Raw genomic sequence first — 27,933 nt, 5'->3', positions numbered from 1 at the left:
TAAATCTTACTGAAGTTGACGAACAACCGATTACAAAAGCGCCCACGTAGCAACTGGCTGTTTTCTAGCAATAACGGTTTCTTATATGCGCTTACACTTGCAGGGAGAGTGACAGAGAGAGAGAGAGAGAGAGAGAGAAAGAGTGCAAGTAATAAGAGCTCCAGCCAACAAGTCTGAAAAACGCAAAGAGGAGCAAAAGAGAGAGAGAGACAGAGAGAAAGAGAGCACGTTAAAAGTTTCTTCCTTTTGGGATTCACTAGGCAGACAGAATAAACTATCTATTAGTTCAGAAAAATAAAGAAAAAAACAATAAAGACACTATTTGGATCTTCTAAGAATCAAAAGCAAGCTGAAACTATAAATTGATCAAATAACAGCAGACAAGAAAACTAAAATTCAATTGATATGTATATATTATATGATAAATTTACCCGACGCCAGAGAATTTCCGATTATTACATTACCCTTGGAAAAAAAAACAAAAAAAAAAAAAAACAAATGCCAGACATTGTTCATTGCTTACACATACACACATACACACATACACATATTTGTGTATAGCCAGCGAAATATCATATCATTCATAATACTTCTAGGGAATTCCCTCAAAAGAGCCGCCATCATCAGCGACACCGACGTAAATCATAACTAAAAGCTCTCAATTTTTTTTTTTTTTTTTTTTGATATCGTATAGCTTTCTGTCATACTCCGCCACTGTTTGTCTGGAGCCCCTGGGCCTAGGGAGCCATAACTATTGTCTGATATCTGTGTATACTACATACATACATGCATATGTATATACGTAGATTTGAACCCGCCAGACACACGTGTGACGGCGGAAACTGCAAATGGATTTGAAATTAATGTACTATGTAGGAATAAAAAAAAAAAACAATAGCAAAAACTGTCGATTAAAAATGTCTGCTGATAATAATATGTTTAGTTAGAACGGGAGAGAAGGAGCGAGAGAGAGAGAGAGAGAGAGATGAGGCAGACGAAACGCAAGGGTAAGCCTAAGAGTGAACGCGTTAAGTTGTTTTGGGTGGGGGGGTCTGGGGGCAGAGAGGTGGACCAGAGGTTGTAATACGCCACGTGCTTGATGGGCAACAATTTTTTTATTATTTCTTTTTGTAGTTGTTTTTTGTTTTTTTTTTTTTTTTTGGCGGTCAATTCGAATATTTCGAACAAAATAGAAACTCATAAAAAATCAAAATCAAATTCCTGAACATTGGATCTGTCTGCAAAAGTCGAAAATGTCTCATGGTAGGCCTAGAAAATAAATTGTTGTTAAACAAACATACATACATATATATGTACATAGACATGCATACATATATAATCAGTAACGGATCTAGCACTTCTTCATTTTGGTGGGGAAAATCGGGCATTTTGAAGGGAAAAGTTATTCAGAAATAAAATCTCGGTTTTTTTTTTTTAAGGAATTTCCCTTAATTTCCCCTCTTCGGAGGATCCACCACTGCATACATACATACATACATATTATATAAAATTGTATATATGTATGTTTATATCCCACATACATGCCATAGAGAATGAACACAAGAAATAAAATGTAGCAATCAGCTAAACATAATTGTCGACTTTTGATATACCCTAATTCTGCTATGGGTGAAGACCTACCACAAGTTTTTCTTTTCTTTTGAAGAACCCTTTATGGTTGTTGTTTAATCGTAATTAGTAACTTCCGCCACAGATGGTGTATTTTTTCAGAAAATGTCGAGCAAAACCTGACGACATTTGAGTTAAAGAAACTGGAATTCAGTTGGGAAAATGACGCAAAGCCATCAACGTGACTATAGAATATGGTAAATATTGTAAATTTTCACAGCTTGAATTGAAACTAAACTACATAAGTTATTGTGCTTAATATACCTTTTACTTTTGTCCAAAATGAGTTAAAGGGTATCAAAAAAGAAAAAAAAAATTGAATGGTTTTGGCCGACCGAAAAAAAAGGGGGGGCAACAGCCAAGGGGTGTGCAGATGGACTGTGTTAAGGGGGGCGTAAACAGGCCTACATATGTATGTGTGTATAGAAAAGAAATGTCGCACAAACACAGAGAGTGAGAGAGAGAGGGAGCGCTATGGAATGGTGGCATTGTGGGGGGGCGAGGGACCTGCTAAGGGAGAACGAGACAAAGCTAGTTAAAAATAGATAGACAAATTATCGCGTCAAGCTAAAAAAAAAATAAATAAACCCGAAACAGAAACAGACCAACTGAAAACAAAAGAAATAAAATAAAAATAATATTTAAAAAGAAAAAAGCAACAATAGTCAACAATATGTTATTGTTGTTGTCTTTTAGATTTGTGCAATGCTCAGCAAAAAAAAAAGAAAAAGAATTGCATAGTCGGCGTCTGGCTTGAAGTTTTCGGCGTTTTGTCTTTTCTTGTCTTCTGACTTTTATACATTGTCTCACTGTCTGTCTGGTTTGGTTTGGTTTGCTCTGATGGTTGATGTTATTTTTTTTATACAAAATTGCTTATATATATTTTTAGACACTGTTGCAAATTGCAAACAAAATTTATTATTGTTTGCTTTTGGCCACAGAGATTAACTGTCGGCTAAATAAATGTGTTAACCCCGCTCTCTTTGAGCCGATTTCACATAAATTGCAGTCCAACACACACACAATTAGACAATTAAAATTTAAAGTTTTGCTAAATAAATAAATATCTTTTTCTGCCCTCGCTCTATACTGGATTTCTCTCTCTCTCTCGCTCTCTCTCTCGCTCTCTCTCTCTCTCTCTCTCTCTCTCTCTCTGTCGCTCTCATCGTAATGTATGTATATGTAGATAATTATCTTTCATGTAACCGACACGACGTCAGTGACAGCGACAGCCACTGCGACATATGTCCGTCCCAGTTTGGGCATCGTCTTGAAATACAACCGGCAACAAAGAGACAGACAGAGAGAGAGAGAGTGAGAGTGAGACAAAACTGATGGGGTTGGAGCCTACATATGTACATCAAAAGAACCGACCGACATCTCGTATTTTATTTATTCACAAAATCGATTACAACCAACTCTTATAACAATACCTGACTAGACAGGGAAGTTTTCAGTTACAAGGAGACCCAGTCAAGTTTAATGATGAGTTTAACTAAAATAAATATTTCTCAGAAGCTTAGAATCTTGCTTATAACCACCTACATACAAATGTACTTTAATTCACATATGTATATTAAACGGCAAAAACATCTCCAACAAACATTTTAACAATTCCAACTCTATTAAGGGGGTATTCCTGGTTGGAAGGGTGTTTTTTGGACCCTTTTTAATAATTTCAATCGGTTATCGGTCTTCAAAGTTAACCCAAAATCAAGAAGGTATCCTGCTGGCGGCTGCAATAACTTGAAATTTAAATTTAACCCGGCATTAGGTTTAGCAAAGATGTAATTTTGGTCCCGACCTTAGTCATAATTTTTGAATTTTTTTTTAACAAAATGGCGGCCAAAAATAAATTTTAATAAACAAAAAGTTAAAAAAATCCGATAATTATGATTGAGGTCGGGACCAGAATTATGACTATCTATGCTGAATCGATTGCTTGTTCTTTCATTAAAATTGGTTCAAAATTTGGGCTGTATCCTTGCCAAAAACGCGTTTGAAGTTTAAAGTTCGCCTCACAAGAGGAAAACATTGCCTCACAAAAAACGTCATATTTCCGAAAGTATTTCCATGATTGACCCAAGAATAATAATCAAATAATAATCACCTTAGGCCATAAAATTTGATTATCTTTCTTAAAACTTGAACATGTAGATATATAAGAGATATAAAAAACACGCAACACATATATAAATATGTACATATGTATGTATGTAGGTAGAAACATTCCAGAATCGAAAAATATTACGCAATACCCAAGATAGAGAGAGAGAGAGAGAGAGAGAGAGAGAACCAAAATCCTATTGACCTACATTCAAACAACAACAATAATACGAAGAGAACGAATGAATGCCGAAAAGCCAAGCCATAAAAGCAGGAAATTCCTCCAAAAAAAGGATACAGACACATAAACTTAGACAGACACAAACACACACACACACACACATTCACAGCCATAGACATCGCATGACTTTGCCTCACATACACGCGAAACGCAAATAAATCATTGATGAAGGCCCCACATAACAACAGAGTGAACCAGCCAACCCCCCTCCCTCTACGGTCCTTCCTTAGAGACACAGGGAAGGGAGAAAGGCACAAATGTAGGCCACAGGCCACAGCTTTGCATGTAGGTATGTATATATAGGGGCGTGGCAATGCGGAAAAAAATACACACACATACACACATAAAAAAGGGTCTGCTGACTGTCGAGACAAAATTCTCAGAATAAAACAGAATCGCACCATGACTGGAGAATATATAGAATTTTCAGACAGATAGAACAAGAGACAAAACTACAACAACAAAAAATAACAAAGCAAAAGGAAGAAAGAAGGGAAGAAAGGGACAGGTAGAACGACAAGTGTATAGCTATGTATATATATAGTATATATACATATATATATATATATATGTATAACTGTGTTTGATCTGTTCTTTGGTCTATCTGGTGATAGCGCCATTGCTTCCGTTTCTAGGTCCCCTTTTTTCTATATTAAATATAAATATATATTTCAGTCTTATCAGTTTTTTTGTTCACTTTTCTTTTCCTCTCTGTTATTTGGCTTGTTGGGTTTTTTCTGTTTTTCTTGCGTTCTTCCTTTTTTACCCTTTTATTTTAGTTCCGTTCCCATTTGGTAGGCTAATTTCATATACTTAAGTTTTCTTGATTGCTCATAAAAATAAGTTACCTGTAAATATATTTCATACGCACTGTTGCCATCCCCGGGAACCCCTTTGATCTGTTCGCTTTGGCCAAACATTTTTTATTTGTACTTATTTAAATGTTGATAAGTATGGAATATCCATTGATATCTCTATATTGAAGTGTTATTATTATTAAGTCTAGATGAAGTTTATTTTAAGCTCGATATCTTTCGCTGCCTTTAAATTCAAAAATAAATGTTTTGTTTTGCCTTTTGTTGGCATTTATGATATTTGGTTTTAGAGTTTTTTGGAACAACAATATCCTTCAAAAAGGATCGTTAGCAGCACTGAAGTTTGTGTTTTTAAAAAATGCTTAATTATTGCATTTTAAATCTGACTTAAAAAATCCATATAGACGTGCTTTCAAAAAAAATTTCCAAAATATGGTCTAAGGAATTTGAAATAGTTTGTAAAATTGCTTTTTACTCAAGTAGTGGGTTTTTTTTTACTCTCTCAGTTTTCAGTTGTTTTTTTGTGATTTTTATAATTTGTTGCCACTTTAATTTCCAGTTGTTTGATTTCTTTTTAATTTTTTTCTTGAATTAGTTTGCCAGACATTCAACTAAAAGTTTTTGTTGTCTTGTTTTATTTTGCTATGCCCGGCATCGACAGCTTCGCTCTCTCTCTCTCTCTCGGTGTCCACTCCCTCTCTTCTCTACTTTTTTAGTCTCTTGAGAGTTTCTGTAGATTTGCTAATCATTGTGACGCCTACATAGACACACACACACCAACAGACAAGGGAGGCCAGACAGTCGGACGATTTTGATTTACATACCAGAGAGAGAGAGAGAGAGCAAAGGAGTGGGGGAGGTAAAGAAAGAGGTAAAGACGCAGACGACGCTTTTGTTCCCTGCTTGTATTTAGGTATAAAGTTTTGGCTGGTTTCTTTTTTGTTTGTCATTACATAATCATAGTCAAAGATTTCCAGTCAATGAGAATTCCATACATATGTATGTATGTACATACATATATCCATTTGTTAGTTTTTGTTTTTAAATTCAAATTTTTAGCTGCTGCTGCTCCCTTTCCATGTTCGGTTGCATTTTTACAATGACTAATCGAGGTCCAAGCTATTTCACCCCCCCTCTCTTCATCCCATCCACGATCCTACCTCCTGCCTCTCTTGAGACGTCATCGGCAAGTGTCTCGAAATCAAAATCACACAAAGGCCGCATGTCAGTCGATTAGCGTTTATTGTCTGTCCGGTTTGGACTCGGACTCATTTTTTTTTTTTTTTATTATTATACATACATCCATACATGAGGTTCGTTCGTTTGTTTTTTGTTGCTTTTGTTTCTTGAATGACCAAAGCAAATATTTCGACTTTGATGATAAGAAGCAAAAAAAATATACACACATAAGCATGAAATAACCAATAAAGGGATTTAAAAAAAAAAAAGAAATTTCAAAAACGAAATTTTATGACAAATTAGCATCGTTTTAGAGAGAGAGCTCCCCCTTACCTACCGGATATCATCATCAGAACGAGGGCCTAAGCCTAGCAGACGCGATAGCAGACAAGGCAAAGACGCAGATCACAAAACAAAAAACAAAAGAACACAAAAAAAGAGAGCAACAAAATCTATACATATATAAATAAAAACAATGGAAAAATGGCAAAAAAAAAACAGCAAGAGAACGACAGCAAAAATGAAACGATGAAACGAAATTCAGACTTCGACCCAGACATCAGGCCCGATTCCGATTGTTGTATACTAATGTGAGGGTGTACGTTCTGTATAAGTGTATGTGTCTGCGTGTGTATTTGTGTAAGCATGATAACGAGTTGGGTTGTACGTTGGTCATTGCAGGAGGGGTTTGCCAAATGGCTAAAGGGGGGGTAAGAACATGTAGGGTATCTACTATATACTATATACAGAAAATTTGATCATGTTAGTAGCCAAAAAGAGTTTTTTTTGCGTTTTCAACTACTCAAAAAGATATACATTCATTCGCGCTAACAAAACAAAAAAACGGTTAATAGGTAACCCTTAAAACGTTACCCAACACTGTTTGAGTAGACACAGATTCTTCACCTGTGCAAAATTCCAAAATAAATCAAAATGGATCTCAAGAATGCTCCTTTTGGACTTAACTTAGTGTTACCTATAGACGAAAAATTTAATAGGCAGCACTTTTCTTTTTGTGTCACTTTGTTTTTTGGGTGGCTTTTGTTCGAATCACTTGAGTAAGTTACTTAGCTTCATCAGTCATTGACCACGAGCACGTGATTGATCATTGGACTGAAATCACGTCAAATAAATATATATATTTATATATATTTATTTAGTTTTTCTTATCGCCTAAAACGTTGGGATTTTGCAATTGGAAATGCATTCAAGCTTTAGCTAATACAACGACCTTGTAAGGTGTCGAACTAATCTCTCATCATCATCATTATGATGATCTATTCGTGTGAGTGTGTGTGTGTGTTAGCCGAGTGTCTGACTGCCTGTCTGTCTGTCTGTCTGTCGTCATGGTCATGTGGGTGTCGCGGTTTCTAATATTGTTACCGATCTCTTTTGTATATGTACATATGTATATAGAGAATACAGGTGCTTAAATAATGATAAGACGTTTTTTAGTAGATGCAGACATATATATATATATATATATATATATATATGTATATGTACATATATATAATAAATGTACATATATACAGAAGCAACTAGACCCAGACGCCTGATAAGAGAGACCGCAAAACCACTAGAGTAAGCGAGAGTAAGACAGAGATAGATTGATAGGAGAGAGACCTTGGTTTTGTAGTTGTTTATTTTTTTTTTTTTTTGGTGGCATTACCTTCATAGTCGTCAGCTGTTTTAATTAGCTTTCGATTAATTTATGAAAGCCATCTAGACCAAGCCCGTTGCCACTTTGTTTTTGTAGAAATTTTTCCGCAAATTCCAGAAAAAAAAAGCCACATGAAATGATTTCGATACTTAATGGGAATGCCCTTTTTTCAGATAATTACAAAAGGTTAGACAAAGCTAGAAAACGTCAGATTTAGAGAGCCACAGAGGGAGAGAGGTGATTGGGGGTGTTAGGCCAGGTAGATGTTGCGGATGATGATGATGATGATGATGATGGCGATGGTAACGCATATACTCCTATTTTTGTATAAGAGTGTGTGTAGTAGTATCTATGTGAAAGGCAGAAAGCGAAAGAAAAAGAAGCAAAACGAAGGAGAAAAAAAGCTAAAGAAGAAGCATAGCTAAGACATGTGTGTGTTTGTGTGTGTGTGTGTAGTATATAGCCAAGAGGCAAAAAGAGGCAGGCAGAGCTCTTCTGTTGGGTTTTGAAGCTGGCTTACGCATGGGTTCATTGAACGGAAGTGATTTGCCTACTACTAGAGAGGCACACACACACACACACACACACCGACGAAAAAAATAGAGATGGCGAGAGAGAGAGAGAGAGAGAGAGTAATGTGTGTATGTGTGTGTGTTAGAGGGCAAAAAAAGTACGATAGGTATAGAGGGGAAACTAGAGACATACAGCATAAAAAGAGTGTGAAACATTGAAAGAGTTCGAGGTGACAAGGGCGGGCAGCGAGGGGTGGCAGATGAAGAGAGCTACACGCGACTTTGACTTGTTCTTTGCTAAATTCTACTAATAATGGCCTTTTTTCTGTCATTTTTGTTGTTGTTGTTGTTTGTCTTCCCGTTGGTTCAAAAAACAAAGCAAAAAAGAAAACTCAACCCGAAAACAAAGATATGTTTATTCAAATTCTTAGAGAAATCCAATAAATCGATTTTCAAACTTTAAACCAAAAAACTAATATCTAAAATTCATTTAATCCTAAGCTCAATTCGGATTTTCTTATCCAAAAGAGAGATTTTCTTATATTTAGATGAGAAATAATTTACCTATTGAATTTAGCCACAAAATTTTTAAACTACAGATATTCTATAATAAATATATGTATATATATATGTTAGTTCTTAATATAGATTTTAGAACTGTTTGTTTACCTAGAATAAATATAGTTAACCAGTTGATTGAATTTTCTATAACCTATCTTTAATTTGTTGATTTTATAATTGATTTAATTGTAAGTTAGAGATAAAATTTTATGTAAAGTACATATAAATATATATTTAATTTTTAAACCAAATTACTTCCCCTTCCCAGAAAGAAATACGAAATAATATTTTTTTATAGTTTATTGTTGTTGTCCCCTAGGCGGGACACGCCCCAAATAAATAAATAAATAAAAATGTATATATTTTTATACATACATATGTATATATGTATGTGCATACCTATATACTTATGTATATGTATAAAGAACATAGGTATGAATATATAGAAATTGTCGTGGTTTTTTGCTTTTCTAGCTAATTTATTACAAAATTTTTTATGACAGCCACAAAAAATATTAAAGGGTTTCTAAAAGCATTCATAAAAAAAAAATGAAGAGAATTGGAATGCTTTAAAACAAATGTTTTGTGTGGCTTTTTTTAGCCAAAGTATGTATCTATATATACACATATATATTATATAGGTATATATGTATGTATATAGCATATACAGTTATTATGGGATGTAGCAAAATACCAGAATGATTTGAAAATTTATTGCATTTATGTGAACAGTGGACATTTAACTGGATTTCGTTCTGTTTGTTGGGTGTTGACAGGAAGTGGCCGCCGGTCGCATTTTTTTCTAATTTTGTTGTTTTTTTTTGTGCACGATTTATAGATCAAACTATGAGAAACAGATGGAATAGATACATATATGTATGCAAATATATGTTTATATGCCTACATACATATGTATGTATGCACCTATAACTAAACAGTTATCACAGATGGGGCAAAGTTAATATCTCACCTTGTGTTGTTGTTGCTATTGTGTGTCGTGTTTAATTTATTAAAATGTAATTTGCATCTATTTTTTTTATATTTTACTTTTAGTATTATATATATATATATGTATATATAGGTTTTTGTTATAATTATTGGATTAGAATTAATTTAGGAATTATGCTATAATTTTTTTGTTCCTAAATTTTACACGCACTTTTCTCTCTATCTTTCTCTTATTTATTTACTTATTTATTTCTTTTTTTTTTTGGTAGATAATTTATCTAAGCATTGAAAGCTTTAATTTAATTTAAATTTATATTTAGATATATTTTTGTTGTTGTTGCTGTTGTGTGTGTAATTTAATTTACAAGCTTTGATTTATACGATTTTTTTTTTGTGTGTTGTCGCTTGTTTTTGTTTTATTAATTTGTTGTTGTTGTTGTTGCGGCGATTAGGAATGCTTTGAGTACAGGAACGCTGGCTATATGTGTATTTGCTTGTATGTTTGTGTGTGTGTGTGTGTTGGTGTGTGTTTAGATGTAGATGTATGTAGATCTACATATGCAACTGTGTGTGTGTTTTGTATCTGTAACTATATATATTGGTGTATCTGCTGCTTCTGCTGCGGCTGTTATTAATATGATTTCGTTTGCTATTGTTTTACTTTGAACTTTGAATATTTTTGTTTGTTATTTGTTGTTTGTTTGCTTGTATTTTGTTTTATATACACATAACAGACTTGTTTTATCAATAATTTTATTACATTTGTATGATTTGTTTTAATTTTTTGCTGTTGTTGTTGTTGTTGTTGATTGGCAAATTGTTTGACAGAGACAGGCAAAAACAACGTAAAAAAATATGTAAAAAAAAAACATTGGTTTTTTGTTGAATTATTATTATTTTGTTTGTTGTAAATTATTTTAGTTATTGGTATTGCTGGTGTTGTTGTGTATGGTTGTAGTTGTCGCGCCACACGTACGAAACGAAACGAACTCAAGCGCATGCAAAGTTACACACAAACACAACCGAACCGGATGACAATGATGCAAAAACTAAATTCGCTTTGCCTCTCGCCGTAACTTTTCGCCTTTCTCGCCGTAACTTTTCGCCTTTCTCGCCGTAAATTTTTGCCCTCTCGCCGTAAATTCTTGCCCAGAGCAGATACAGATACAGATAGAGAGATATGGCAGCGACGCTGCTGCCTTTCTCTCTCTCTCTCGTGGTCACTCGCTCTCGCTCTTGCTCCTGTTCTCTCACTGTGCACTAAGGGGCGCTGAGCCGTTTTTTGAGCACTTAAGGCAATTTTTAAAAGTTTTTGAAACCCAAATATTTCAATGCCAATTTATAGATAAAATATCAAATCATATTTCTGCATACTAGGTTTTTCAAAATTGTTCAACACTGGTGAGCATGACGCTGTCGAAAACAAGTGTTGGGAACAAAACAAAACTGTTTTCATTTGGTGCAAATTGTTGCTTGACTTTGAGTGTATATAACTTTTAAAAGAAAGAAGTTATGGATAAAACTGAAGATGCATTTGTACTATGTGTTAGTAGATTTGTTTTGTTATAAATTTAGATGTGTTTCATAAAATGTGGCTAATTCTTAACGACTCTCAAAGACAAAACTTGTTACGAAATCTCAACTTTAGGAAGAGTTTTATAAAAAATGTCTACCAGTGCCCAGTCTAAAACTTTTACTATTGGATAGAATAATAAATTCTTTGTAAAATATAAAAGTCTCAATATCCACAAATAACCACTTTTTTTGCAATTTAACTTTTTAGCGCATAACCTCAAATTCCTGCATATGGACGAGATTTTAATATAGCAGGAAACAACGAATTAGGATATATATAGGATAGAATAGGTTATTTTTTTTTTTTTTTGCACCAAAACATTTAGTACCAATTCGAATGTTTTCAAGTTCAGTTTTTTAGATGGCAGATCTTTTAAATAATAGGGAATAGCTCCAATAACAACACAAAAATCGTTTGCGCGACATTAATGTATCATTTATGCATACACAAAGAGGAGAACGAATCAGAAAATAGGGTTAGCTACCGAAAGTGGTAAGGAGTATTACACAGTTCCAAGTTGCTATACATATAAGGCGAATCGTCACGCCAAGAAGAACAACAGAATCGCATATTTTAAAAACACTTTCCGTATAAAAGTGGATGGTCAGATCCCTTGATTTTCGCTTTAAGCCTAAAAAAGCATTTCTCTAATTCCACGACCGACAGAAGCAGTTGCTTGCTTAAAGTGTCTATATTACTTATGCTAATGATGATATTATTCATCTTTAAGAACATTTTCTAGATTTTTCTATGAATCTTGACCCTAAATTTTAAGAAAATATTAAAATCACAACCGTTGTATGAAAAGTATTATGTTGGATGAGATAGTTAGCATACTTTTTAGGGCAAAATACAGTTTTATGACCGTGGAGGCGAGATGCCACGCCCACTTTCTCCAAAAATAATTGCAAAATATATTTATTACCTCACGCAATGCAATGAGACTGAAAATTATTGTTAAACATACATTTTTGAATTAAGTGCTCAAAAAACGGCTCGCCGCCCCTATGTGCAGTGTGTGCACGTGTGTGTGTCATTAAGCGGCCGCCTCACTTGCTCTTTGGCTCTCTGGGTATCTCTTTCGGGGTAGCCATGACGTAACGACCGTATACGCAATGTTTCGTTTCGTTTGGATATTTCTTTTCTCTCTCTCGCTCTCTTTCGACGTTTTTTTTTTATTTTAGTGTTTATTTGTTTTTTAACATTTTTTTTCGTTACGTTTTTTCGTGTTGCTTGTATATTTTGTTGTCATTGGATTTTGTTTAAGGCACACTACAAACAAAGGTTTATTTGTTTATATATTTAGGAGTGTATTTTTATTGTTTTTGCTTAAAAAGTATTCTCATTTTGTTTGTTTGTTTGGTGTAAAGTTCTGGTTTCACAACACGCAGACAATAATAGTGACACTTACACTTATGAACGTATGTGCACACGTACACATGTTTAGATACACGCACGCACACAAATATAAAAGTTACCGCGGCAGACAGACAAATACAATGAGCATATCCACGCACACACAGACACACACACATACTCTCACACACACGTCTGCAGAGTTTGAAATTTTCTTGCGTTTTGCGAGAGACTCATATCGGCAAACGTAAAGCGGCTGAGAGATTGAGTGAGAGACAGATAGAGAGGTAATGGTAATGAAGAGAGCGAGAGAGAGAGAGAAAAAGCGAGAAAGATATAGAGCGATAGAGAGAGAGAGCATGCGCAGCAACAATGACTATGAAAAACTATAGACCTTTTAACAGACACATGTGACAGAAATCACTTCGTTACCTCCAATGTAAGCTTCGATAATAGATCGATAGTAAACATTCTACATACTACATCCATTTAGAGAGGGTTTATATACATAGGTATATTCCTAATAATGAAGCGCCTTTTTTTGTGAAGATAAAACAAATCGATTTACCTTTGTTAGAAAGAAATTGCAGCATCCGTTTATTAAGTATACGTATTTTGGTTTCCTTATATTTTATAAATGGCAAATGGTTTTATACTATGCTTATGTATTTCGAAATTGAAATCGACCTTGACTTGTACGAAAATCGACTAACTGTCTATGATGGCGGCTTCATATTTTATAGTCTTTGACTAACTTATGCATATAAATGATGAGAGAGAGTAGATCACATGAGACACAGAGAGAGTGAGAGAGAGAGAGAGAGAGAGGGGGAGAGAGAGCGAGAAGGATTAGTTAAAGATGGGGATGCACATTTAAATGTTATCATATTTTAATGCAGTTTCAAAATAAAAAAAGAAACAAAAAGATTAATATGTTGGTATATGTAATCAACACGTAGACAAATTTAAAACTTAAAATTAAACAAAAAAAAATGGCACGCCGTGCAATTCTAATTTCTAATGAATATTTATGCATTTTGTTGTTGTTATTGTTGTGTATTTTTTCACTTTAACTTTAGCTAATAAATATTTATATATAAATAGTAGCTTATGAATTTCATTGTCAAGCTTATAAGAGTTCTTGAATGCCCTTAACAAAAATTATTTTCGAATAGTTAAAGTAATTAGAAAATATTAGATACATCTACCCAATAGGCCAGACCATAAGAGACTTTAGACTCCCAAAATCGAAATATATTCTAATTTTCTGTGCTTAAATCTTAAACAAATTGAATATCTATATATTGTGGTATATACAAAAAAAAAAAAGAAAAGAAAAGACAATTCCAAAAATTAATAAGTCAATAAAAGAGTTGATAACCTTATAGCGAACTGCTCAAAATGCACTTTGCAGAATTTGCATTGGTATCAATTTGTGAGAAAATTGTGAACAGGTCTATTAGGAATATATGCATATGTAGGGTATATAAATTACGGCACAGCTGTTTTTTCTTTTATTTTTTTTTTATTTTTTAGTTGCGGTTTTGTTTGCTGCTGTCTGTCTGGCTGGCTGGCTGGTTGGCTCGTCTGTCTGTCTTTCGGTTTTGAGCCGCCGTCTAAAGTCCAAGAAATTAAAGTGTCAGACAGACATTAAACAAAAGTGTGGTGGAGGTGGGGGTGGCAGGTTGAGGGGGTTTGAGGGAATGGGCGTGCGGCAGTACGACTGGCAACCACACGTTAATTAAATTTATTTATGCAGCTTTTGGGGTTTTTGTTGTGTGTTTTGTTTTATTTTTAATGATATGAATCACATGTGACATTCTTTTTTTTTCAGTTGTGTTTTTTTTTTAATCAAGACAAAAACAAAAACCGGGGGCAAAAAGAAAACACACACACACACACATACACAGAGAGAAGACAGAAAAAAGCTTAAAAATAGAAACTTAACAACAAAATGATGTTGCTTATTGTACAACAATTGAGACAACTTATCATTGACTAGTGCTAATTAACATTGTCTGGGTCGGTGGTAGCAGGCGGGAGTGAATTTCGACCCTCCCCCCCCACACACACACACACACACTCACACAGTCTTTGCCGCTGTGTCCCTGTCTCTATCTCTATCTCTCTTTCTAGGTTTGTTGTCTCTCCATCGTCTCCATTGGCGCTAACTCACGTATGCCAAATGTCTGGCGACCTACCTATATAGTACCTCTATACATACATTCATATATACTTATATATTTATCTATATATGTATGTATGGACCTGTAGTGTGTGCGGTTACTAAGCCAAGCACCTGTAGGCCCCCAATAATAACCCCCATACGACCCACCACCACCACGTCCACGTCCGATAATCAGACAGGCGGACAGTTAGACAGACAGACACCTGAGCGGCACGGCCAAGCCAGGCCCGGTTCCTCCCTCTCATCACGGCCCTAGCAACCCACAAAAATACAACAAAATTCACCCAAACTGGCACTTTTGGTCTCGTCTCTGTCTGTGTTTGCTTTTGGCATACAAAGAAACAAAAAAAAAAAATAAATAAATAAATAAAAAAAATAAAATTATACTATATTTAAAAAAAAAAAACGAAGGAAAATAAATAAAGAAAAATATTGTGTGCACATACGGCGAGACGACCCACAATGTTGTTTTCCTTCCTTCATTGTACCCTCTGCTCTCTCTCTCTCTCTTTCTAATAGTCAACTTGGGCATATTAACATCTTATGGACTTCAAAAAGGTTTCATTACAAACCCTTTTTTATTTTTGTTAAAAAGATTTGAAAATTTCATACAAAATTTATATTGATATTCAATTGATATATAGAATCTGTGGAAATTATATGCCAAAAATAGTTTTTATTTGCAATTAAGAAAAGAAACATAAAACTGATGATGAATTTTGGGGTTATAAGATAGGTTTTCCTTTTTTTTCGATTCATTTAGTTATAATTTTCAACTAATGGGAGTATGTACATATATGGTAAAAACCTGTTTCATTTTGTTTTGTAGAAAAATATTCTCGAGCCTGCCCATTTAATGGATTACAATGTGCGAATAGAATTGAACAGAGGTCAAAAACTTAAACGAAAATTTGAATTGTTCTGTTTATTCTAGGCATAATCCGTTAAAACATTTCTTATCAAAATGTCATCTAATTGAATGACTTAACTCAAATGTTGAGAATAATAAATCAAGAGTTTGGATAAGTGACCTAAGTCTATGCATTAAGTAAAGAGAATTAGAAACAATTGTCGGAAAAACTGAAAAATTTAAACTTTTTTTTTTTCAAGATATATACATAAAAATATATATGAGTATACATACATAGGTACATATGTATATGGTAATTCACAGTCGATGCCCTCTGGTGTTACACATACGGAATTCTTATTTTTTCTTTGTGCTCTTTATTTTGTTTATGTTGATAATTTAATAATAAGAGCAAGCGCGCTGACGTATGCATAATAAGCGATGTGTATTGAATACTATATACATTTACCTATATATTCTCCTTTTAATGTTTTTGTGGGGTTTTTTTTTGGTTTTTGTAAATTTTGGTGTGTCTGCAGGTTAGCCAAGGCACTTGTTGTATCGCACCTGGCCCACAGATAGATCGATCGATCTATTCGACCGACCAACGGATGGTTTTCGATCAATTGATCACCGTATGTCTGAGTGTGTTAGTGTGTGTGTGTGTGTGTGTGTGTGTATGTGGTGCCAAGGCTGTGGGTTGTGTGAGCTGTCGGTTTGCATTTATAAATAAATTGCCGCAAATAAATAAAAATACATAGATATGCAATGCATTTTATTGTCAAGAAACGACAGTCATGGCACTGCGGCTACGTTTGTGTAATTAAAAGCGCACGTGTCGTATACGTAATGTGTCTCCACCATATTTATAAGTCACGAATCTAATCAAAGTGCAAAATACCTAAAATCAGCCACATTGTAGGCGAACAGCAAATATTTAACTATAATTACAACTAATTAAAAAATACTCAACAAAAAAAAACAACCTAACAAAGAGTTATTTAGTTTATCATCCTACTACTATGTGTTTAATAAATTAGTTACAAAATGTTGTAATAAATTTTAGATTTTATCGATTGCAAACTGGTATGTCCAGATTAAATCATTTCAAGGCAAATGTCGGTTAGATAATCTTCGTAAAATGAAGGGAGAGGTTACCTCCTATGTATACAAATGTATTCCTAAAAATGAAGTATTTCCAAAAACATAGCCTCTGCCTAGATAGGGTATACAGAATGTCGTACTTTGGTTTTGGGCGTATTTTTTTTTAGGGAGTCAATTCAAGCGACAGAGCCAAGTTTTGAGTCTGGCAAAAAAATAATAGTATTCATATTGCGTATACGTAATATTTATTATACAGTGTCTCATTCTTACCAATCTCATTTTACCAATATTTAGATTGATCGTTTTAAAAATTTTTAGTTAACTTTTATTGGTAATTTTGTTGTGGACAACAACTTTAGATTGGTTTTTGTTACCATATTTAAATGCTCTCTTCACTGAGTTTATGGCATTTGTTGGAAATTATGTCAATTTTGCTTATCACAGAACTCAACTTAATTATCAGTTGCATTTGTTGTTAAATGATGGGACTGGCTTCTTTATATGTTTTTTAGATACAATCTGATGATAGATATGGATACATATAGAAACCCTATTGACATTTGTTAGTCATTATTTGTAAATGTTACTATGTACTATATATTTACTTGACTCTTTTTGTTGCTGTTGCTGTTGTTGATGCTGCTGCTGTTGTTGTTGTTGTTGTTGCTGTTGCTGTTGGCATCGTCGACTGGCTGGCTGTGTGATAAGCAGACTGTGGCGAGACAACAAAAGACGAGACGCAGACAAACTTGCACTTACTTACATGAGCCTCGATACAAGTTTATATTTTTAGATGTTGGTGGTGTTGTTGCTGTTGCTGCTGCTTCTGCTGCTGTCGTCGTCGCCGTTGTCGTCGTGACACCAAAAAAACAAAAAAAAAAAAAGGCAAATGGCGTTGGCACATTGCACACACTGAAATCACAATCAAATCGGCCTGGCCAGACAATGAGTCTAGGAGACGAGCAACGGCATCATCATCATTATCATCGTCAGCAGCAGCAGCAGCAGCAACATCATCATCTTTGAATCAGACCATCTCTTTCACCCTCTCTCTATCTCGCTCTTTCATTCATTTGGTCTCTCTATTCATTCAAAATCCATCGCACTTGCATTGATAATGATGAATGACTTCAACTTCCATTAGAATAAAGGCAAACAATAGAATGGCGAATTAGGCAGAGGCAGCATCAGAGAGGGAAAAGAAGGCAACAATCAATCATGCGGCCATGCAACAGGTAGAAAACACATACATATATATGTATATATATAAATACAAAAGGCATCGATGGGCTAATGAATTTTCGAATGTTGAATGCAGCTCATTAAAAGCTATTGAAAAAAAAAAAATAATAAAAGTAAAACAAAATGGAACAATGAAGCCATGGAGCCAGCCATACAGAAATGGAGGTCGTCCTCCTTTGAATCATAACTCATTGAACTTTGCCGGCAGCAACAGCAACAGCAACAACAGCAGCCGCAACATAAAAAGTGTCAATCAGTGAATTTTTGGGGGCAGGGCATTTTGGATGCCCATTACAATGGCATTTTTATGAGTAACCAAGAGAGATGGAATGGTGTCTCCTGGAGCGGCAGCACCATCTAGTAGTTGTAGTGGTATTTGTTGCTGACAGCATGCCAAGTCGTAAATGTGGCAGGAATGGAGGAGTCCATTGGTGGGTGTCGAAAGGCAAGACATTAATGTCTAACATATGCCCAAGCTGATGCAAAAATGGACAAGTGACAGGTCTATTAACTAAAACCCATGATGGACACTTGAAAGATGGCGAGTTTTTTGTTGTTTCTTACTTTTGGTTTTGAAAGTGCATATTTGCACTTTTGCCTTTCTCCAAATGAAGGACACTGTACATAAATTTATTTCAATATTCAGTTCTTACACAAAATTGTGCTTTTCTTTTTTTCTATCCACATTTATTTTTCTAATTGTCAACTAGTTTTAGTAACCGCTCCGAACGCAACAATTAAGTGAAGTCGTTTGATGATTTACACAAATTAACGACGACTCACAGCAATATCCTCGACAAACTGAAAACTGACATTCGTATCAAATTGCAATTTCTTATCAAAATGCCATCTAATTGATAATAGATAATCCCCCGATGGTAAGGGTAACTTTAGTAATTCGGGTCTCAAATAAAAACCTTTCACAATTTGTGTACCCTAGAAGAGGAAAAATGTTAAAATGATTACGAAAAAGAATCTTAACTTTAACTAAACTTAACTTAGCAAAAGCAGCAGCAAAACTTACAATATACGGACACGAGTGATTAAAATTGGTAAATTCTTTATAGAGATTAAATACCAATATACCAAATGGATTATATGGCCGACGTAAATAGCGACAGGCATCCACTTCTACATGAAATAGCCATGGCTTATAGCCGCTGGCTCTTTTGAATACTTGCATATGCAATTCAATATCACGAGCCTCTCTCAATATAGTTCCATTAAAGTTGAATGTAGTTCGATCACGTTGAACGGCCTTCAAGCGGCAGTTATGGATTATCATCCAGGATTCATTATAGCTTACGCACACGGCATTTGTCATTTTGAAAATGACGGCATTCTAAAAGTAGTTCATATCTTTTTTATTTAAAAAAATCAACTTCAATATCATCATCAACTCTTCCAACTTACACCACGATTATGTAAGCAGATAGTTAAAAGTCCACCAAGCGCTAAAATATATAACTTTCTATACATGACTGTATCGAGTGTTTGATTTGATTCTTGTGTAAATATATACACATATATATATAGGCTTATATAAACCAAGTAGGTCGGTCAAATTTGAGGAAATTGTTTATCGAAAAACTAGCAAAAAAAAAAAAACAAATGCTAATGTATTTTTAATTTTCAATATATTTTTTATAATAATCAGTTGTATAAATTTTATCAACTGTGACAACAATTATGAAAAAACCCATAAAAAAGTTCCAGTCCAAACTACTTATACATACATATGTATATTTTATGCTATGGAAAATGAATCTAAATAATAATCAGTAAGAGTTTCAGAAAATAATGCATTGAGAAAGTTATTTTTGCTTAATTTTTTTTTTCTTGGGATTCGAAAATATCACAAATGAAGTTCGATAAAATGTGCTATATTGGTGACCAATACTGAATTGTTTGATTTATCTATCTGCAAGTTTTCGAATTGAAAAGTATGTATCGATAGGATATAAAGTCGATGGGCCTAGAAGTTGGCAAGATATTCAGGCCATCTCTTTGATTTCGTCTGTATGAAGCTTAAACTTAGAGCCATTCAAATCACTCAGATATTTAAACAGATCAACGACTGTACGACTACTTTTGCATTTCTTAAACAAAATTTAATTATTTTCTTGTTAGTTTAGAACTTGAACTATCTGGCTAGGGTCTATATACAATGTTTACATTATTTTTTTAGAACACATATTAAGGCTAGACTTGTTTTTGGCTCAAGAGAATTGCTGACTGACGTCAATAATGCACTAAATCAGCTCAAATACGTTATAACTGCTAACAAATTTTGCCAATGACGTCAACAAAAATGGAAAAAAAACTGCAGAAGAAAAGACACACACACACACAAACACAAACAGTAAAAAATAAAATTAAATGCCAACTTTGTGTTTATTGTTTTCTTTTGTCATCTTCGTAAGTGTAATATGATTAAATAAATAGTTTCAGGTAAAATGTGATTTTAATGTGAGTCATGTGAGCCATCATGTTAGCTTTATCAACTGCGGCTAGAATAACACAAAAAAAATAAAAAAAATATATTTGTATTTACACAAATAATGTCGCAACAAGATTATAATTGACTGATCTATTAGAGCTTGATGATCCATTGCATATTGAGGCAGAATGACAAATTTTAAAATTTAATACAACTACTTTGTTCCTAGTAAGGCCATGCTATTTAGAAAATAATCATGCTAATATTTTTAATTATTTTGATTATCCCAAAAGCAGAAGAACCAGGACTACCTTTTGGACTACTATTGGATGTATTGGCAGACAAATATTTATAGTTGTTCGATCGGTCCAACTCAAAAACAACTCAAGAACTATCTATGGTATATGAATATACAGTAATTACAAGCTTAAAGTCCAAGTTTTATCCTAATAGTTTTTAAACTAAGAGAAAACAGTCTAGTGAACACACTAACTAACTATGTACAGCTGCGGTGAAAATAATAGCACCATAGGATGTTCTGAAATTCAAAGTACGAAAAGCACGCCCATATCACATATTGGAACCCCCGTGAGTCACCGTTTTTTTGTGTACATTGGTCTGTACTCCTTACATGGTGGTCTCCGAACGAAAATACGAGATGCTGTCTCACAATATAACACGATTTTGCTCTTGTCTGTCCACAATATATTCCCCCACTTCTCCACTGGCCATTTGGAGTGTTGCTTGGCAAACTCAGTAGTCAATAGTGGCACTTTTCTCGGACTACGAGCATTTAAATTATTCTCCCGTAGCCTAGTACGTATGGTTTCAACAGATGCAGAAATGTTTAAATCTTTTTTAAGCTCTGTTGCTGGCGTAAATGGCTCTTTCTTGCCCAGTCTTACCAGACGCTTGACAAGTAAAGGGCGACATTACACATTTTCGCCCACGAGACTCCACTTTTGGGACAAATTTCATGGAGTTACTGATCATTTTGTTGGAACAGCCCAGTATACGACCTATTTCGGGGAATCTTTTGCATTCTTTTAGCATTTTTTGGATAACTTTTCCTTAAATTCCCTTAAAAAATAACTTTTTCTAATAAACACGAATGTTTTTGAATGATAATTTTCGCGCAAATGCTTTTTTTCTATGACAACATGTGCTTAGTGCTGTTTTTTCCCCCGCGTTATTTTGCATTCTCCTTTCGATTGAATCAAAAAACCATTTTCATTTTTGTTCTTTTTCTTGGTCTCCAAAATCAGAGAGACTGTTAGTGGGGCAAGAAAAAAGAAACTGCACATCAAAATTCTTTTAGTCAAGTTTTACTGTAAAATGAAGTGAGCTGTTTGTTTTCGTGCTATTTATGGACTCAGCTGTTGATCGGTCGATTAAGAATACTTTCTGAAACTGCAACCATCATCTTCTCAGCGTTACGGAAATAAACAAATCAAACATATCTTTCGGAATTGAAAAATTGCTATTACATTTCTTATGTGTAAGTGTATTTTTTATTGGTTTTGTTGGCTCTTGAGAGGTCAATGGTCATCTGTTGGAAATAAGTGTATCCACCTTCTACAACAAACCTAAAAGTTCATCGAAATGTAGCTAGTTTTGAAATAACGAAAGTGCTCATTGAAACTTATACTTATCTTATTGAGGTTTTCGAGTTTCCATTTGCATAAATAGAGTAGTCCAAGAAGAGTTCAATACAAAAATAATAAATTCAAGATCGTTGTTGTTGTAGTTTATACAACTGATATTACCTTTGCTTGAATCCAATTTTTGATTTGCAATATATGTACATACATAGTTTCAAAATAAAAGCCACGTAAATTCAATTATGTAATATTGTATTTTAATATTCCCTGACAATGGGTGAAATACCTGAAGAATCGGTACGTTTGTACGTTTGTCGTTAGAGAACTTCACTTTCTTGAAATATCAGTGAAAAAGAGAAATCTAAAGTATTCAATAAACATCGCAAGAAAACATTTTTTCAAACATATAAAGAAATTTATTGAAATGTACTCTGTTTTTGAAAGGATTCTGCAAGCGAATGTTCTTTCTAAACACGTTACAAGACTAAAAAAAGCTAAAAATTTCTTAAATACAATGAATTTAACATACTGTAAGGGGCAAACCCCCATTTCACAGTGCTAGATCTGCCTCGGCTCAACAAATTATTTTTAATAGTTTTACAAAGAAATCATTAAGCGAGTTCCTTTTAATATAACTAGAAACAAATTATCAAAAATAAATTGTGTATTACTGAGTGAAGTCATGATTGATTATTCTGTCCATTATTTTGATTTAATAGTTTTGTAAAATGATTTTCGATTAATGTAATGAATAAGCGAGTATTTAATTAATTAATACTCTTCTCAAATTGAAAACCAAATCGTTTATGGAGTTCAATGCAATTAATAATTGATTAGCTTAAACTAATCCAAAAATCGATTAACCTTTTTTATTTCGTTTATTACAAAGGTATTAAGTAAATCTTAAAATTAAAATTAAAAGGTTAAATTATTGTCAATTTATGATTTCTAACCCCATACAAAATTTTCAAACAGATAAAAAATAAGTTAATAAAAACCATTTTCATCTCAAACATTATATTTAATTATTTGTGTTTTTTATTTTTTTTTTTATATTTTCAACACTGTATTTTTTTTTTTTTTAATTTTTTTTGTTTTCTATATATAACTAAAAGTTAATATTTTTTTTTTGCTTAGTTACATAGCTTAAAAACAACTGCATTCTAGGTATAAATGTTGTCTAATTTGGTACATTTTGAGAACCGTGTGCTGAAATATATAATGCGAAATGTAAGTTTCAATTTATTAAGTTTATTTCACTTCAACGAGTTTTTAATTTTGTCAGTTGAAGCTTTTGATGCTATTTTTCAAAAGTGTTTCTAGTTTATTTAAAAAGCCTCTACAACTACAAAAGCTTCTATTCTTTTAAGTTTGCTAACTCTTTTCGCTTTATTCAGCTGTAATTCTCAACTAGTTTTGGTGTGCAAGTTACCTTAGCCACTTTTCAAAAGCTACACAACTAAAGGGATAGGAAATCTTTGACGTGATTCTATGCAAACTATAAATTTATGTTTTTGTCAATGGCAAATCTTTAAGGGAACTACAAAAACGATTTTATTAGAGACCAATTCGATCAAAAAATATGTAATAAAACTTAACTAAAGTTTCAATTTAAAAGAATTTGTTTAAGGTGTTGCAACAGCTAAAAAAAAACCAAATAAAACTAAATGACAATTAAACTCTTACTTCCTGTTTTTTTGCTTTTTTGTCGTGAAAACTTGCAGTGCAGAAATGCCGGAAAGCCATAGTCAAGTCGGAGACATACAAATTATACAATAAGGTGCTGAAAGTCAAAGACTTCTGTGGGTTTGAGGGGAAAAAAACAACATAATAGAACATTGTGGTATGCTCATTATACAAATTGCACAGGAGACACCAACAAAAAGTCAAGTAAAACTGAAGGTGAATCTCGAAACGAAACCCAAACTCAAATTCAAACTCGAAACTGAACCTGAACCCCTTTTTCCATCTCCTTATTTTTTTTTTCTTTACCACATTGATGGAGTGACGAAACAGAGACAGGAGAGACTAAAGTCTCACAGACTCACAGATGACAGGGAATGGAAAAGAAAAAGAGAGAGAGAAAGAGACGCTGATGTTGACGGAATGGCAAATCCTTTCACTTCGTTTCTAACTTTGACTTTGCATTACGCGTTGAATTCAAATTCAAATGAAGCTGAAGCAAAAGAATCTATTAAGATATTATCAGTTGAGACGAAGTCAAAGAAAAGACTGCACTGTATTGCATTTGACTGGGATAGGCAAAATGAAAATGTAGGTAGATAGAGCTAGGGAGGCATGGCCTGAAAAGGGAAGTGAGGTAAAAAATCAGTGCACAGCGACGAAAACCCATGCAATTGTTGCTGCCAGACAATTTGGGTCGGGGCAACAGACGACAACGACAACGACAACGACGACGACGATGACTTCGAGTCAGCCCACAATTGCGGCCATTAGTGTGGACTGATGACAGACGAGACGACGTTCACAGAGAGAAAGACACACACAGACACATACAGAGACATACAGACTGACAGAGAAAGAGCGAGCGAGAGAACGAGAATGTCAGTGAGTAAGTGCACTAATGGGGGGAGGGAAAGGAGGAATGGGTTGCAGCAGCAACCCTTTTTTGTAGACATTTTTCGTATGACAACGACAAATATTTGCCGGATAATATGAATAACAAAAGCAGAACTGTAGACTTTGCCAGCCTAAGCGGGTGGTTGGGTTAGGATAGGTTTGAAATGGTGGCCAAGAAGCGCTGTGCGGTGGGACGTAGGGGAGGTTGTTTTTGGGTGGGCGATGCACACAGGATGGGGTTGCTTTTTAGTCAGTCGGGCCAACCTACTTAAGCCACAAGACCAGACCAAACCAGACCAGACCAGACCGGGCCAGGCCAGACCCAGACTGAGTCTCTGCCTCAGTCTCAGTCTCAGTCTCAGTCTCTGTCTCTGTCGCAGTCCCAGTCTTTGGCCAGACGACGACGACAACGACTACAACTTAAACTAAAAGGCCGTACACCGAGACAGCTACAGCGATGTTGTTGTCGCCGGTGTCTGAGACTGAGCGATGCAGACAACTTCAAAATGAATCTCGTTGGAGTTTCGTTTTGGATGGCCTGACTGACAAAAAAGTACTTTTGTTGCTATGTTTAATGTACAGGGACAGAGAGAAAGAGAGAATGAGAAAAAAGAGATTGTAGAAAATAATAATGCAGCAAAAAGATTTCTTAATAATGATCAAAAAGAAAAATAATCTCGATATCTAAATGCGCCTGGTCACACTCAAGGTGATCCAAAACAAGCAAAGACGTGATCCACAGACTGAGACAAACTAAGGCGATGCAGGGTTTGGGAGAAAAGTTTAATCATGTATAGAGGCATGTGGGAGTTTAGAACTTCCCCCAAAAAAATGCATTACCCATGTCAATATACCCTCGGATCTTTGAGAACAAAATCAAAAAAAAAAAAATGCCCAGTCTGGCAAACGAACCAGAGTGCAGTTCACAAAAAAAAAAACCATACTGAGCACCACGCTGTTTTTTTTTTTTTGTTGCTCTAGCTCTCGCGCCCTGTTCCTATGCTGCACTTCAGACGACGACGACGCTTTGTTGCAGCTCAACACAATCGACACACAGACAGGGACGGGGTGCGGACTGGCGGGTGGAGGGAGTAACAGAAGCTGGGAAAGGAGGATGAAAACTGCAGACCGTGGCAGACAAAACAATATGTTTGTTTGGATTATATCGTACATACGTATGTATGTATGTATGTACGTTTAACGACGCTACATGGACTCAAACGCGCAACGGCGACGCTTCTTTGTATGCACAAACAATTGGAGCAGGCGGAAGTTGCATGGCGGCAGCAGCAACGACGACGTTGGTTGCCCCGGACAACCGCCGCAGACATTAAGAGTAAGAGAAATAGAGAGAGAGAGAGAGAAAAAGGAGCGAGAGGCGATGAAACAAGGAATGAAGGAATGGTAGAGAGGGTGAAGAGTGTGAGAAAAGGATGCGAAAGAGGACACGCACTGGGAACACCACCTTGAACGTTTACGCCTTGATTAACTGTCAGTGGCTAAAAAGTGATTTAATCAAAGAATGGACCATATGGACCAGACCTGACCATACCATACCATTCCGTACCATACCATGCCATGCCTTTCCATTCCATACTATACACCAGACCAGAGCACATCACATCAATCAACTTGAGACGAAGACGCATCCTTCAAGAGGAGCATCAACGAGCAAAAAAAAAAATATATAAGAAGCACACACACAAAATAAAAAAAAACTTTTAGCTGAAAATCCACTCTTGCAACTCTTTGGACCTTATAGTCCGACGGTGGTCGGACGACGTCGTCGTCATCGTCATCGTCTTCGTCGTCCTCATCTCCATTGCTCTTGCTGTGCTGGATTGGAGTGGCCCTCGTCGTCGCCCATATTTGACATGGTCATAATTACAGGCCCAGGTTGAACCAGGCACTCTCCAGCGGTCGTAGACTGCAGCTGGACATTGCCCAGACGTAAGACGTGGGTAACTTTGTAAGGCCCCAGCTGACCGTGGTTGTCAATTTCTTAACATACCTTTGCCTATATTGTATATTTCATTGCATTTTCGACCTAATCTAAGCCACTGTGCCACACCAACCAACCAACCACTCTGAATGCGACGTCGTCGTCGTTGTCGGAGCACATCTGCAAGGCAGCCTATCAATTTTTGACGAGACAATCTCAGAGCAGTAGGGCTCAGTGCATACAAGAAAATAAAAAAACAGTGGAAAAAGCAAAAAAAAAAAAACAAAATAAGAATGCAGTCAACAATTGGCCAGGGGTCGTCGCTTGAGAGGGACAGACAAAGTACCAGACGTCTGCGGTCTGTGCATAAAATTACGATAAGTGAGGCGAGTGAGGCGAGGCCACCGTCAGTCCAGGTCCAGAGGGCGCCCCCCAGAGACGGAGATGAGAACAACTCATGACTGTGTTGACTGGTCGCTCTCTCTCTCTCTCTCTCTCTTTTTCTCTACTAGGCAACTCCACCTCTATTACTTCCACCTTTGCCACCTTGTCTTTAGGTCTTTGTGGCATGGGTACAAAGCATTGTCAATGTTTGGGTGTCCTTTTCACTTTGTATTCCCTTCTCTCTCACCACCTCCTTCTCTATCTCACTCTTACATAAGCCTATTTGCTTATTATCCCTATTAAACAAGCTGGCCAAAAAAAGAAAGGAATAAAAAATAGAAAGGACTCACCATTATTCAGCGACTCATTCGAACGACTCGAAAGTAAGCTTAAGAAAGGACACTTGTACCTGGCTATAAGGATACATACACACACACACACACACACACACAAGTATCTCATTAAAAGAAAAAATAAAGAACCCCAAGCCAAGTGTAGACCAGAGCCGACAAAGTCCTCAAAGTCAGTTGGCGTAGGAGCAGTAGCAGCAGTCCCAGGCAGTAGCAACATGAGCGACATGAAGCACAAACTACCAGAGACAACAAGCTACAACAAGTGCCAAAAAATCAACAGAAATGCGCTATTAGGGCAATTTTTGTGTGCTCGTTTTTTGTTTTCTTTATTTTTCTTTTCTTTTTGACTGGTATTTCGGCTCTTTCGACCACTTTACCTCCCCACCCCCCCTGCTCTTAGGCCATCATTACAGCGTCTTTAGTCTCCAGACAGGCGACAGCGACGCGTCGCAAAGTGGCTCAATGTCAGACACAGACACCAAGCCACCAGACGCCTCAAATGGATTCAAATGCTTTAACACACACACACACAAACACAAATTGAGAAAGAGAGAGAGAGAGAGAGAGACAGAGAGAGACATTTGGGCAGAGAAAGAAGGGAAATCTGCTCTCTCTTTCTGGTACTCTCACTGATGCATCACATATACAACATATAAAGCAGCC

The 27,933-nt window shown here is 35.3% G+C and overlaps 1 protein-coding gene across 1 annotated transcript in view; it reads right to left on the bottom strand.

Moving 5' to 3' along the window:
- LOC111518983 overlaps positions 1-26,532 on the bottom strand; it is a 34,744-nt gene extending 8,212 nt beyond the window's left edge. The window contains exons 1-4 of the mRNA XM_023177480.1: positions 26,480-26,532; positions 26,329-26,422; positions 18,995-19,312; positions 18,754-18,906 (exon numbers count right to left, since the gene is read on the bottom strand). Of these exons, the coding sequence (XP_023033248.1) occupies positions 18,754-18,906; positions 18,995-19,312; positions 26,329-26,422; positions 26,480-26,532 (618 nt within the window). The remainder of the gene's footprint in view (positions 1-18,753; positions 18,907-18,994; positions 19,313-26,328; positions 26,423-26,479) is intronic.
- Positions 26,533-27,933: the final 1,401 nt, after the last annotated feature.

The sequence above is a fragment of the Drosophila willistoni genome, assembly GCF_018902025.1.
Source record: "Drosophila willistoni isolate 14030-0811.24 chromosome XR unlocalized genomic scaffold, UCI_dwil_1.1 Seg143, whole genome shotgun sequence".
NCBI classification, from domain to species: Eukaryota; Metazoa; Arthropoda; class Insecta; order Diptera; family Drosophilidae; genus Drosophila; species Drosophila willistoni.
This window is presented reverse-complemented; position numbering and strand designations above follow the sequence as displayed.